This window comes from Salmo salar, chromosome 11, assembly GCF_965601325.2.
Source record: "Salmo salar chromosome 11, fSalSal1, whole genome shotgun sequence".
Classification (NCBI taxonomy): domain Eukaryota; kingdom Metazoa; phylum Chordata; class Actinopteri; order Salmoniformes; family Salmonidae; genus Salmo; species Salmo salar.
Genome location: NC_138301.1, coordinates 112,130,728 through 112,143,786, shown reverse-complemented (window position 1 = coordinate 112,143,786; position 13,059 = coordinate 112,130,728). Strand labels below are relative to the sequence as shown.

Sequence of the window (13,059 nt, the reverse complement as noted above, 5' to 3'; positions counted from 1 at the left end):
TGGGGGCATTGGGCATGGTGTTAGTTGCACCATTTTATATCTAACGAAGGTGTTTGGTGCAGTGTTTCTCAAGTGAAAAATCTTGCATGAAAACAAGTCGCCTCTTGTTGAATGACAACAAACACTTCATTAAAGAATCCCTACTGTTGACCAGTCACAGACGAATGGGTGTGGACATCGGCTTCCGACTTTGGCTTGCTTCGAGAACAAATGTTGTGTGCACGAACAGCTGACCTCACTAAAAACTTGCCGTAATGAAAATGAACAAATACGTCACAAAATGTTGTCATAATATATGCGCAAACTGTTCCGGTTGTGACGAATGCGGACACTTCCAGTCTACTCTACACACCACCAGGGTGTGGCTCACTGTACTAGATCCACTGCACCAGGAGAAGTTTTTCTCTGTCTGGCATGGGGCAGCCTTGAACCTCGATTATTGACAGCCTGGAGAGAAAGGATGGATAATTGGCAACTGAGCAGTCATTTACAGAGTGTCACACATTTAATTTCATTTATAGGTTCACCGTAGGCAGGCAGGCAGTCGCTGGCTTTTATTGTAACCTTGACTGCACCCCAGTAAATGGGAATTCCAGATTTACTGCGTAGCCTAATTAAAGTTCTTGAAGATGTCTTAAGGGAGCGATAACCCTCCTTCTGAGAGCGCTGTAAAATGGCCCCGTTAATCTTTTCAATAAAAATGGATTAGGGGGTTGGAGCTGAGAGTAAATTCACACACTTCACCATTTTAATTACCTAACTGCACCAAAATTCACTATAGTCACGTCAGCCATCTTGTCTGTCAACTAGTGAACGACCAATACTGATTTTGGATGGAGACCCATGGCCAATATTTTAGGCTGATATTCAACATCATAAAATGTGAAAAAAATGTATTACAAATTTCCCAATTTTAAACAATCCATTCGACTTGTGTTTTCACCAATCTAACTACATAACACAATGGTGGTAATGTTATTTGAATGGTAAATCTCATAATAAACTGGGTCAATTAAGATGGCATAGGCCTACTCACTATACAGGTGAATGCATATTCAATAGGAGTGTGTGCATATATTGAGCTGAGCTTGTTTTGGCTGATCAGTAGAGTCTATGATGCTACAGATGACAAATCTGATAGCCTTCAATTTGGGAATTACACTACATTGCCAAAAGTATGTGGACACATACTCGTCAAACATGTCATTCCAAAATCATGGGCATTAATATGGAGATGTTTCCCCCCCCCTCCCCCCAACTGCTATAACAGCCTCTGCTCTTCTGGGAAGGCTTTCCACTAGATGTTGGAACATTGCTCCGGGGACTTGCTTCAAGTCAGCCACTAGCATTGGTGAGGTCAGGCATTGATGTTGGGCGATTAGGCCTGGCTCGCAGCCAGTGTTCAAATTCATCCCAAAGGTGTTAGATGGGGTTGAGGTCAGATCTCTGAGCAGGCCAGTCAAGCTCTTCCACACCGATATCGACAAACCATTTCTGTATGGACCTCGCATTGGGCACGGGGGCGTTGTCATGCTGAAACAAGAAAGGTCCTTCCACTTCACAGTAACAGCACTTACAGTTGACCAAGGCAGCTCCAGCAGGGCACAAGTTTGACGAAACTGACTTGTTGGAAAGGTGGCATCTTATGACTGTGCCACTTTGAAAGTCACTGAGCTCTTCAGTACAGGCTATTTTGCTGTCAATGTTTGTCTATGGAGATTGCATGGCTGTGTGCTCAATTTTATACACCTGTCAGCAACGGGTGTGGCAGAAATAGTCAAAACCACTATTGAATGGGTGTCCACATACTTTTGGCCATGTAGTGTATATTAGCCTACTGATCAACAACATTTGCATAGAAGCATCACTCCAGCATGTCACGCCTGTTTGGAAGGATATCATATAGGCACTGCTGTTTGAGAATGTAAAATAACCTCTATTCAATGCAACATCATGATTTGTTTTCGAGGATGCTTATGAAACTAGTATTTTTTTGTCATTTAAGTAATCGAGAGCAAAAAAATAATACAGATGCCTCCTGACAGTTGACAAACATGTTAACGATGGAGGATTGGTTGATTTTCAGTTTAAGTATACTTTTTTACAATTGACGAGAAAAGTGTTGTTCCTACACCCTTTTATGCCATGTCTGGAAATATGCAGACAAACAGATTAAATGTAAATTTACATTGTAATACTTCTGACAGCCAACTTTCTAGCTGCCCGTACCTTTTGGTACATTCCCAGAAGGCATGGATTATTGAGTCATTGTTAGTTTTACACTTAAGACATGACTCTGCCGTGGTGCTGTAGAATTTGTGAATTTTGTGTCTTGTGTAATATATTCTATACATTGGTTTATACTGGATTAAGTGTACATTTTTTGTTAATTGCAATTGTGTTAATGTTCCAACATTCCCTCCATCTTGTGCCAATGTCACTTATTTTTGTGTCTCGGTTCCAGTAGTTAATTTTTTTCAAGAGATGTTAGCTATACATTTACATTTGCTAACGGGTCACATAGCTATCTGCTTAGCTAGCTAGCTAGCTTATTGCATGCACGTCGACACAAGCCTTATTATTAGTGAAGCTATGATCCCTTATTGATGTCACTTGTTAAATCTACTTCAATTAGTGTAGATGAATGGGAGGATACAGGTTAAAAAAGGATTTTAAAGCCTTGAGACAATTGAGACATGGATTGTGTTTCGGTGCCTTTCAACGGGGTATTGTAATAAGTGCCAGGCGCACCGGTTGGGTCAAGAACTGCAACTTTGCTGGGTTTTTTCATGCTCAACAGTTTCTTGTGTGTATCAAGAATGGTCCACCATCCAAAGGACATCCAGCCAACTTGACACAACTGTGGAAAGCATTGGAGTCAACATGGGCCAGCATCCCTGTGGAATGCTTTCAACACCTTGTAAAGTCCATGCCCCGACAAATTGAGGCTGTTCTGAGGGCAAAAAGGTGATGCAACAGGAGATCAATTTTGGTCACTGTGTCAATTCATCTGTTTCTCAATACTGCACCTTTCTGTTGGAGAATGAGCTTTCTGGGCAGTGCTCGTGGCTCAGGCGGTGACTGGCAGCTGGCATAGCAGCAGTTTTGGTATGTGGACAGAGTATCAGCAAAGTCGTTAGAGAAGGGCCGATAGATTAGAAAAGCCAATATCGGCCCGATATATCAGCATGGCTGATAAACGGTCGTTTACTATCAACATTACATCCACCACTCCTCTTTAACTGTCACATCTCTAACGTAGTTGAGTGTTCTGGTCTTTATTGCTATTTAAGCTTTGGCACATTTGAGATGGGTAGTAAATAGCTGTTCCAATTACCCGTAAATATGCATGTTTAGCATTTACATCAAGTTCTATATTTAAATGAAATCTATATTTACATCACCTAATAGTAGCTATCTCCGTTTAATATTAGTATGAGCAATACTAATGAAAACGTGTGTTCTCTGCGAAGGCACCACAGCCCTGTATCTGTTCCTGGGGATGCATCCTGATCTGACCAGTAACTACCCCAGCAAGGAGACCTTTGAGGAGATCCAATTCTTCAGTGGCCACAGCTACCACAGAGGCATAGACTGGTATGTGACTTCCCCTTGTCTTACCCTAACATATTCATTGCCACCAGTCAGTTGGGCATTAATTCCTCTTCTCCAACACATTTACAACATTCCTGGTTGTATTTTGGGGGCAGCATGATTGAATGGAGACATGTTGCTCCTGTAAACCGCTGTGCTTTTCATAGTATATTAAACCAACTGAGTTGCCCAGTTTTGAAACATATTCCAGTTAGTATTTTTGGCTTTAGAGTAACGTTTCATCCTTCAAAGGCAGAGGCTTTGGTTCATCCCCCTCTGAGCTCAATCATTGATTAACAGAAAGCAGACAATTGGATTTATGAATCAAACAGTGTGTGGTGGGCTCAGTTGTGGAAAATCTTTCATGTCTGTCTCTCTTACTCCCATTCAGCTTGTGGGAGTAAGGTTTATGCTGGTGCCGTCATATGTTTTATCCATTAAATTGCAAGTTACTGATGAAAAATGAAACTAGTGATGTTTAGTTAGGACTAGGGCTGTTACGGTGACCGTATTACCACCACACCTGCGGTCACAAGTCATGACGGCAGGCAAATTCCACGAATACCGTTTAGTCACGCTAATTAGGCTTCTCCAAGCTCTGATGCTGCTGATGGTCATTAGTAGCCTACCAAACTTGCAAACTGCCTGGTACTCAGCACTTTATTGTTCCTCTAATCACTCTGAAATCAATGCAAATGTAATTGATTAGATTTTCAAACACTTCGTGAGAGCCCATGATCTCATGTTGTGCAACATTTCTATAGGCTGTGGATTTGTGTGAAAACAGAATGATTGCCTCTCTTAAAAATAGGAGGATCCCATCAGCTTTCTGGCCTACTATACAGTGCATTTGCAAAGTATTCAGACCCCCTTGACTTTTTCCACATTTTTGTTACGTTACAGGCTTATTCTAAAATTGATTTTTTTTTTTTTATTACCTCATCAATCTATACACAATACCCCATAATGACAAAGCGATAACAGGTTTTTAGACATTTTAGCAAATTTATTAGAAATAAAAAACAGATACCTTATTTACATAAGTATTCAAACGCTTTGCTATGAGACTCGAAATTGAGCTAAGGTGCATCCTGTTTCCATTGATCATCCTTGAGCTGTTTCTACAACTTGATTGGAGTCCACCTGCGGTAAATTCAATTGATTGGACATGATTTTGAAAGGTACCCACCTGGTTGACAGGTTGAAGGAATTGTCCGTAGAACTCCGAGATAGGATTGTGTTGAGGCGCAGATCTGGGGAAGGTTACTAAAACATTTCTTAATCATTTGATGTCCCCAAGAACACCGTGGCCTCTGTCATTTTTAAATGGAAGAAGTTTGTTGCCTCTGGAGTGGCGCAGCAGTCTAAGGCACTGCATCGCAGAGCTTCAGGGGTCACTAAAGCCCCGGGTTCGATCCCAGGCTGTATCACAGCCGACCGTGACCGGGGGACCCATGAGGCGGCACTCAAAAAGGGATTTCCTTTTTCCATCGCGCTGTAGCGACTCATTGTGGCTGGCCCGGGCGCCTGTAACCTGACTTCAGTCGCCAGCTGGACAGTGTTTCCTCCGACACATTGGTGCGGCTGGCTTCCGGGTTAAGCGAGCAGTGTCAAGAAGCATTGCGGCTTGGCAGGGTCGTGTTTCAGAGGACCTGTGGCTCTCGACCTGCAGCAATGGGACAAGACTGTAATTACCAATTGGATATCACAAAATTGTGGAGAAAAAAATATATTTAAGAAATGGAAGCAGTTTGGAAACACCAAGACTCTTCCTAGAGCTGGCCGCCCGGCCACACTGAGAAATCCGGGGAGAAGGGCCTTGGTCAGGGAGGTTACCAAGAACCCGATGGCCACTCTGACATGCTGTGGGGATGTTTTTCAGCTTCAGGGACTGGGAGACTAGTTAGGATCGAGGGAACGCTGAACTGCGCAAAGTACAGAGATCCTTGATGAAAACCTGCTCCAGAGCACTCAGTACCTCAGACTGGGGAGAAGGTTCACCTTCCAACAGGACAACGACCCAAAGCACACAGCCAAGACAACACAGGAGTGGCTTTGGGACAAGTCTCAATGTCCTTAAGTGGCCAGGCCCAGACTTGAAACCGATTTCAACATCTGGAGAGAACTGGAAATAGCTGTGCAGCGACGCTCCCCATCCAACCTGACAGAGCTTGAGGGGATCTGCAGAGAAGAATGGGAGAAACTCCCCAAATACAGTTGTGCCAAGCTTGTAGCGTCATACCCAAGAAGACTTGAGGCTGTAATTGCTGTCAAAGGTGCTTCAACAAAGTACTGAGTGAAGGGACTGAATACTTATGTAAATGTGGTATTTAATTATTTTCTTTTTTAAAATAAAATTTCAAAAAATCTATAACTTGTTTTGTCATTATGGGGTATTGTGTGTTGATACAATTCTATCAATTATAGAATAAGGCTGCAACGTAACAACATTTTGAAAAATTAAAGGGGTCTGAATATTTTCTGAATGTACTATTTATTTCTCAACTTTCCTATATTTACAGCTGCAGTATAGCCTACCTGGCTGGCATGAAAATGAACCATGGGAAAAGCATCCTCCATGCGCTATAAAAGTGGATAGATGACATGTATTTTGTCCGCTGTCCCTGTTTCGAGAGCATGATAATAGTCCATTCTAAATCGAAACAAATTTCACACATACCAGTACCAGTCAAAAGTTTGGACACACCTATTAATTCAAGGGTTTTTATTTATATTTACTATTTTTTACATTGTAGAATAATAGTGAAGACAATCGGAATCATGTAGTATTTCTTCAAAGTAGCCACCCTTTGCCTTGATGACGGCTTTAGTCTGGGCATTCTCTCAACCAGCTTCACATGGAATGCTTTTACGACAGTCTTGGAGTTCCCACAAATGCTGAGCACTTGTTGGCTGCTTTTCCTTCTCGGCGGTCCAACTCATTCCAAACCACCTCAATTGTGTTGAGGTTGGGTGATTGTGGAGGCCAGGTCATCTGATGCAGCACTCCATCACTCTCCTTCTTGGTCAAACAGCCCTTACACAGCCTGGATGTGTGTTGGGTCATTGTCCTGTTGAAAAACAAATTATAGTCCCACTAAGCTCAAACCCGTTCGGATGGCGTTTCGTTGCAGAATACTGTGGTAGCCATGCTGGGTAAGTGTTTCTTGAATTCTAAATAAATCACTGACAGTGTCACCAGCAAAGCACCCCCACACAATCACACCTCCTCCATGCTTCACGGTGGGAACCACACATGTGGAGATCATCCGTTCACCTACTCTGCGTTTCACGAAGACAAGGCGGTTAGAACCAAAAATCTAATATTTTGACTCATCAGACCGAAGAACATATTTCCACCGGTCAAAGTCCATTGCTTGTGTTTCTTGGCCCAAGCAAGTTTCTTCTTATTGGTGTCCTTAAGTAGTGGTTTCTTAACAGCAATTCGACCATGAAGGCCTGATTCACACGAGGTCTCTGAACAGTTGATGTTGAGATGTCTGTTACTTGAACTCTGAAGCATTTATTTTGGCTCCAATTTCTGAGACTGATAACTCTAATGAATGCATCCTCTGCGGCAGATGTAACTCTGCGTCTTTCTTACCTATGGTGGTCCTCGTGAGAGTAAGTTTCATCATTGTGCTTGATAGTTGCCAGTTTCTTCAAATGCATTCGCAAAAACTATCAACTGACCTTCACATCTTAAAGTACTGTCATTTTTCTTTGCTTATTTGAGCTGTTCTTGCCATAATATGGACTTGGTATTTTACCAAATAGGGATTTCTTCTACCTTGTCACAACACAACTGATTGGCTCCAACGCATTAAGAAGGAAAGAAATACCATAAAATGTACTTTTAAAAAGGCACACCTGTTAAAACCTGTTGGGGCTAGGGGGCAGTATTTGCACGGCCGGATAAAAAACGTACCCGATTTAAACTGGTTACTACTCTTGCCCAGAAACTAGAATATGCATATAATTAGTAGATTTGGATAGAAAACACCCTAAAGTTTCTAAAACTGTTTGAATGGTGTCTGTGAGTATAACAGAACTCATATGGCAGGCCAAAACCTGAGAAGATTCCATACAGAAGTGCCCTGTCTGACAATTTTGTTCTCCTTCTGCGTCATCTCTATCGAAAATACAGCATCTCTGCGGTAACGTGACATTTTCTAAGGCTTCCATTTGCCTCTCAGAAGGCGGAATGACGTCTCTCCAGTCTCTGGGCGAAAAACAGCAGGAGATTTTGTGAGTGGTTAGGCTGAGAACAGTGACACTGGAGATGCGCGTTCATGTGAATTCTCCATGTTTTTCTTTCGCTCTTTGAATGAATACAACGTCGCCCGGTTGGAATATTATCGCTATTTTACGGGAAAAATCGCATACAAATTGATTTTAAACAGCGTTTGACATGCTTCGAAGTACGGTAATGGAATATTTAGAATTTTTTTTGTCACGATATGCGCTCGCGCGTCACCCTTTGGATACTGACCTGAACGCACGAACAAAACGGAGGTATTTGGATATAACTATGGATCATTTCGAACCAAAACAACATTTGTTGTTGAAGTAGAAGTCCTGGGAGTGCATTCTGACGAAGAACAGCAAAGGTAATCCAATTTTTCTTATAGTAAATCTGAGTTTGGTGAGGGCCAAACTTGGTGGGTGTCAAATTAGCTAGCCGTGATGGCCGGGCTATGTACTCAGAATATTGCAAAATGTGCTTTCGCCGAAAAGCTATTTTAAAATCTGACACCGCGATTGCATAAAGGAGTTCTGTATCTATAATTCTTAAAATAATTTATGTATTTTGTGAACGTTAATTGTGAGTAATTAAGTACATTTACCGGAGGTTTGCGGTGGGTATGCTAGTTCTGAACATCACATGCTAATGTAAAAAGCTGGTTTTTGATATAAATATGAACTTGATTGAACAAAACATGCATGTATTGCATAACATAATGTCCTAGGAGTGTCATCTGATGAAGGTTAGTGTTGCATTTAGCTGTGGTTTTGGTTTTTGTGACATATATGCTTGCTTTGAAAATGGCTGTGTGATTATTTTTGGCAGGGTACTCTCCTGACATAATCTAATGTTTTGCTTTCGCTGTAAAGCCTTTTTGAAATCGGACAGTGTGGTTAGATTAACGAGAGTCTTGTCTTTAAAATGGTGTAAAGTAGTCATATGTTTGAGAAATTGAAGTTATAGCATTTATGAGGTATTTGTATTTCACGCCACGCAATTCCACTGGCTGTTGACTAGCGTCCCACCTTGCCCAGGGAGGTTAATTGAAATGCATTCCAGGTGACTACCTCATGAACCTGGTTGAGAGAATGCCAAGAGTATGCAAAGCTATCATCAAGGCAAAGGGTGGCTACTTTGAAGAATCTAAAATACATTACATTTTTTGGTTACTACATGATTCCATATGTTATTTCATAGTTTTGATGTCTTCACTATTATTATGCAATGTAGAAAATAGTAAAATAAAGAAAAACCCTTGAATGAGTAGGCTTGTCCGAACTTTTGAGCGGTACTGTATATTTAAAGACAATATTCTATCAAGAATAATGTGATGGGTGACTATTATCCTATCGCTTGTGAATTAAATATTATAACTTGTGAATGATGCCAAGCTTAAGGCAAGAAACAGCACATGCTCCCCCCCCCCCCCCCCCCAAATGTTTTCGAATTATAGTCGCACACCTCATGTAGCCTAGTCCATAGGCCTATATGTTTTGATAAGGTTTGTATCACAACTAAAGTGGCCAAATTACTTCTTAAAATTAAGCACATTCATCTGCTTTACAATGGGTTTAGAGCCATCTTTTGTAATCCAAGCATTACATGCATAATCACATTTGTGGTCACTTTTGAGAATGTTTTCCTTCCAATGGAACATTTGTGCTTATAGCCTACTGCTGTGTGCGCATTGCTGGGTTTATAATGTGAAGAAATAGCTTAAAATGTTGATCAACTATTAGGCTAAGTGTTCTCATCTGTTGCATCAGGATCATTGCTTAAAATAGGTTGTTTTTTTGCTAGTGGTTGTGTTTTTGGGATCTAACGCATCCCGCGACTGTTTGGAATATTTATTTGTCGAAAAGAATAGGTAAACTTTTTTCTACTATGAGGGATAGTAGATTGACATTGGCTAGTGCTTTTGCTGTTTGTTAGGTCTACTTATGTTATTGGCTGACGAAAGTAAATGTGGACAGTTCTTCCAATATCTTCAATATTCGCCTCGGAATTGGATAAGGACCCGTGCAGTTGCATCCCCGATGTTTTGGTCTTCACTTGTAGCCTGTGAGAAAGACCCGATCACGTGACGGAGTGCCATGTGAGTGAGAGGTGCTTCGACACACAGCTGGGAGAAGGCAATAATAATTATTATATTCAGCCCAAGGGCACAACGGCCACTGGCTGCAACAGGCATGGATTCTTTTCAGGGGCATTACGGCCACAGAAGGGGATGCAGCCGGGAAATTCAAGGCATTTAGTGCTTTTCAAATTGTAACCGAGAGGCTGATTAAGTGTGTACAGCCTGCGCAAAAATTAACAAAGCAAAGCTCATGCCTTTCATACAACTTTTTTCAAATCATTATTAGTTGTATCATGCAGCCTTAGAATGTATTAAAAATCAACATATAGCCTAACATTTATTTCACAACTATAGTTACATAACTCTAAATTAAACACATAGGAGTACCTGTTTCTTTGATAACCGCTCACCACAGAATAGCCGCATGTGCGCACTCCCTCAAATAATTTGAAGAAAATAGCACAATAAAATAAAAAGGCTATGTTCAATTGTATTCTTCATACTATGAAATGCCACAGAATTCTAAGCAAATATGTTCTTCTGAAATAGACTACATTTTCTTCATATCATGTTTCTTTAGACCTATGTAAAATAAATATATTTAATGTGATGGTGTAGGCTATATTACATGGATTTATTCGACTTTATAAAATGTAAATGTTCCAAAAGTCTGCATCAGTGGCTTGTAGGCTATGCGTGGATCAAGGAGATGCTAAATGTTTGTTAATTAACGGTAAATTACTGTGAGACTGGCAGTTATTTGTTTGACAATCACCTGCTGACAAAATGTCATGACCGCCACAGCCCTAGGTAGGACATTGGTATTTGTGGTGTTTTCATAGACTTAGATAGACAGCTCTAATGCCCAAAGCCTTTTTTATCATGGACAGCGCCATTGGGCACTTTCACCATTTTTAAGTAGTCAACGTGTTGGACTTCCTAGGAGTTATGGAAGAATAACATAATTCAGCCCAAGTCATCAGAAGAGATCAGCCGATGAATTATACTCCTGAGCAAACATTCCATAACTGCAGGTGGCAGTAAAATCACCAACCTTGGCTTTATACCTGTTCAGACAACACACTCCAGGTGGCAGTAAATCACCAACCTTGGCTTTATACCTGTTCAGACAACACACTCCAGGTGGCAGTAAATCACCAACCTTGGCTTTATACCTGTTCAGACAACACACTCCAGATGGCAGTAAATGTACCCTTTCATAGACGTAGTAGATGCGCTTGGCCCCTACTACCATACCTGCCAAACCCTCCCCTAACCCGGCCGACGCTGGGCCAATTGTGCACCGTTTCTTGGGTCTCCCTGTCATAGCCGGCCGCGACACAGCCCAGGATCAAACCTGGATCTGTAGCGAAGGCTCTAGCACTGCGATGCACCGCTCAGGAGACCCCTAAAAATCCTTCTTTAACCTGTCTCCTCCCCTTCATCGACACTGATTTGAAGTGGATTTTACAAGTGATATCAATAAGGGATCGTAGCATTCACCTGGTCAGTCTGTATTTTGGAAATTGCAGGTGTTCCTAATGTTTTGTCCACTCAGTGTATGTATCGAGTCCAGTGGCCTTGTTTAAACCCCTGTCTGTCTGTGTTTTATGATTGACAGGTACATGGAGTACTTTCCCCTACCCTCCAACACCAGCTCAGACTTTTACTATGAGAAGAGCGCCAACTACTTTGACTCGGAGGTGGCTGCACGGCGGGCAGCTGCCCTCCTGCCCAAGGCCAAAATAATCACCATCCTCATCAACCCTGCAGACAGGGCCTACTCATGGTACCAGGTGAGCCTCCCTCCCTCCGAGTTGCACCTCTTCCCACTGTTCCATTTCCAACACCAGACTATATTATAGGGATAGCAATTGGGTAAAATGCTATGGGTGTCTTGAGGGTAGCATCACTCCTTTTCCAGGTCAGCTGTACTGCTGATTTCACTTGAACTTGGAAATAAAGGAGCTAATATCCTGGTGGAGAAATAGGTGATGTACCGGTTTGTAGGAGTGAGTTAGAATGCCCTCTGCAAGGGCACTGGATTAAACTAGCAAGGTGGCCTGACTGTCATACCTGTCTGCTCTGCCCTTAGCACCAACGTGCCCATGACGACTCAGTCGCCCTGAAGTATACTTTCCATGATGTCATCACTGCTGGCCACGATGCCCCCATCAAGCTGCGGGTGCTCCAGAACCGCTGTCTGGTGCCGGGCTTGTACGCCACCCACCTGGACCGCTGGCTTAGCCACTACCACATCAGCCAGGTATGTTTGGTCATCTGGGTCCCACGTGTGCATGTTCATGCTTGTGTGTTTGCAGATTTGTTCATAAGCATATGGTTTAAATGTAAACAAACATTGATGTATTCAGTCTGTCTATAATGTACATGGTTAGTACAGTGGGTGTGTGTATAGGTTGTTGCTGGTATTTGAATTTGAGACTGCTCAGCTAGTCTATCTGACCTACTGTGGTATTGTAACTGTGGTTCCTCAGATCCTGGTTCTGGATGGTCAAGTGCTGAGGACGGAGCCTGCTGCAGTGATGGACAAGATCCAGAAGTTCCTTGAGCTGACAAACACACTGAACTACCACAAGATTCTAGCGTGAGTGTCTTATTAGGCCTGCTAAACACTATAGACTAGAGCCAACATCACTTTTGTAGAAAACACATGGCAAATGAAGGCTTTTGTTTCCATAACTGTTTGGCATGTAACATTAACTTCTATGGGCTAGCGTCCCACCTGCGGGACACAGCCAGTGAAATATCAGGGCGGCAAATACAAAAACAACAATGTCATAATTCAACATTCTCAAAATACAACTATTTTTCACCATTTTAAAGATAAACTTCTCGTTAATCTAACCACATTGTCTGATTTCAAAAAGGCTTTACAGCAAAAGCAAAACATTAGATTATGTTAGGAGAGTACATAGACAAAAATAATCACACAGCCATTTTCCAAGCAAGGACATGTGTCAATAAAACCCAAAACACAGCTAAATGAAGCACTAACCTTTGACGATCTTCATCAGATGACACTCCTAGGACATTGTTACACAATACATGTATGTTTTGTTCGATAAAGTTCATATTTATATCCAAAAACAGCATCTTACATTGGCACGTGGTGTTCAGAAAA

The 13,059-nt window shown here is 41.8% G+C and overlaps 1 protein-coding gene across 5 annotated transcripts in view; it reads left to right on the top strand.

The window, feature by feature from the left end:
* LOC106563726 (bifunctional heparan sulfate N-deacetylase/N-sulfotransferase 1) overlaps positions 1 to 13,059 on the top strand; it is a 139,074-nt gene that overhangs the window by 111,463 nt on the left and 14,552 nt on the right. For all 5 annotated transcript variants that reach the window (XR_014379475.1, XM_045690149.2, XM_014129548.3 and 2 more), the window contains 4 exons: positions 3,474 to 3,597; positions 11,539 to 11,713; positions 12,013 to 12,183; positions 12,413 to 12,522. Coding sequence is in view for 4 of the 5 variants with exons in the window: in XM_045690149.2 (XP_045546105.1) it covers positions 3,474 to 3,597; positions 11,539 to 11,713; positions 12,013 to 12,183; positions 12,413 to 12,522 (580 nt within the window). In the remaining variant the exon portion in view is untranslated. The remainder of the gene's footprint in view (positions 1 to 3,473; positions 3,598 to 11,538; positions 11,714 to 12,012; positions 12,184 to 12,412; positions 12,523 to 13,059) is intronic.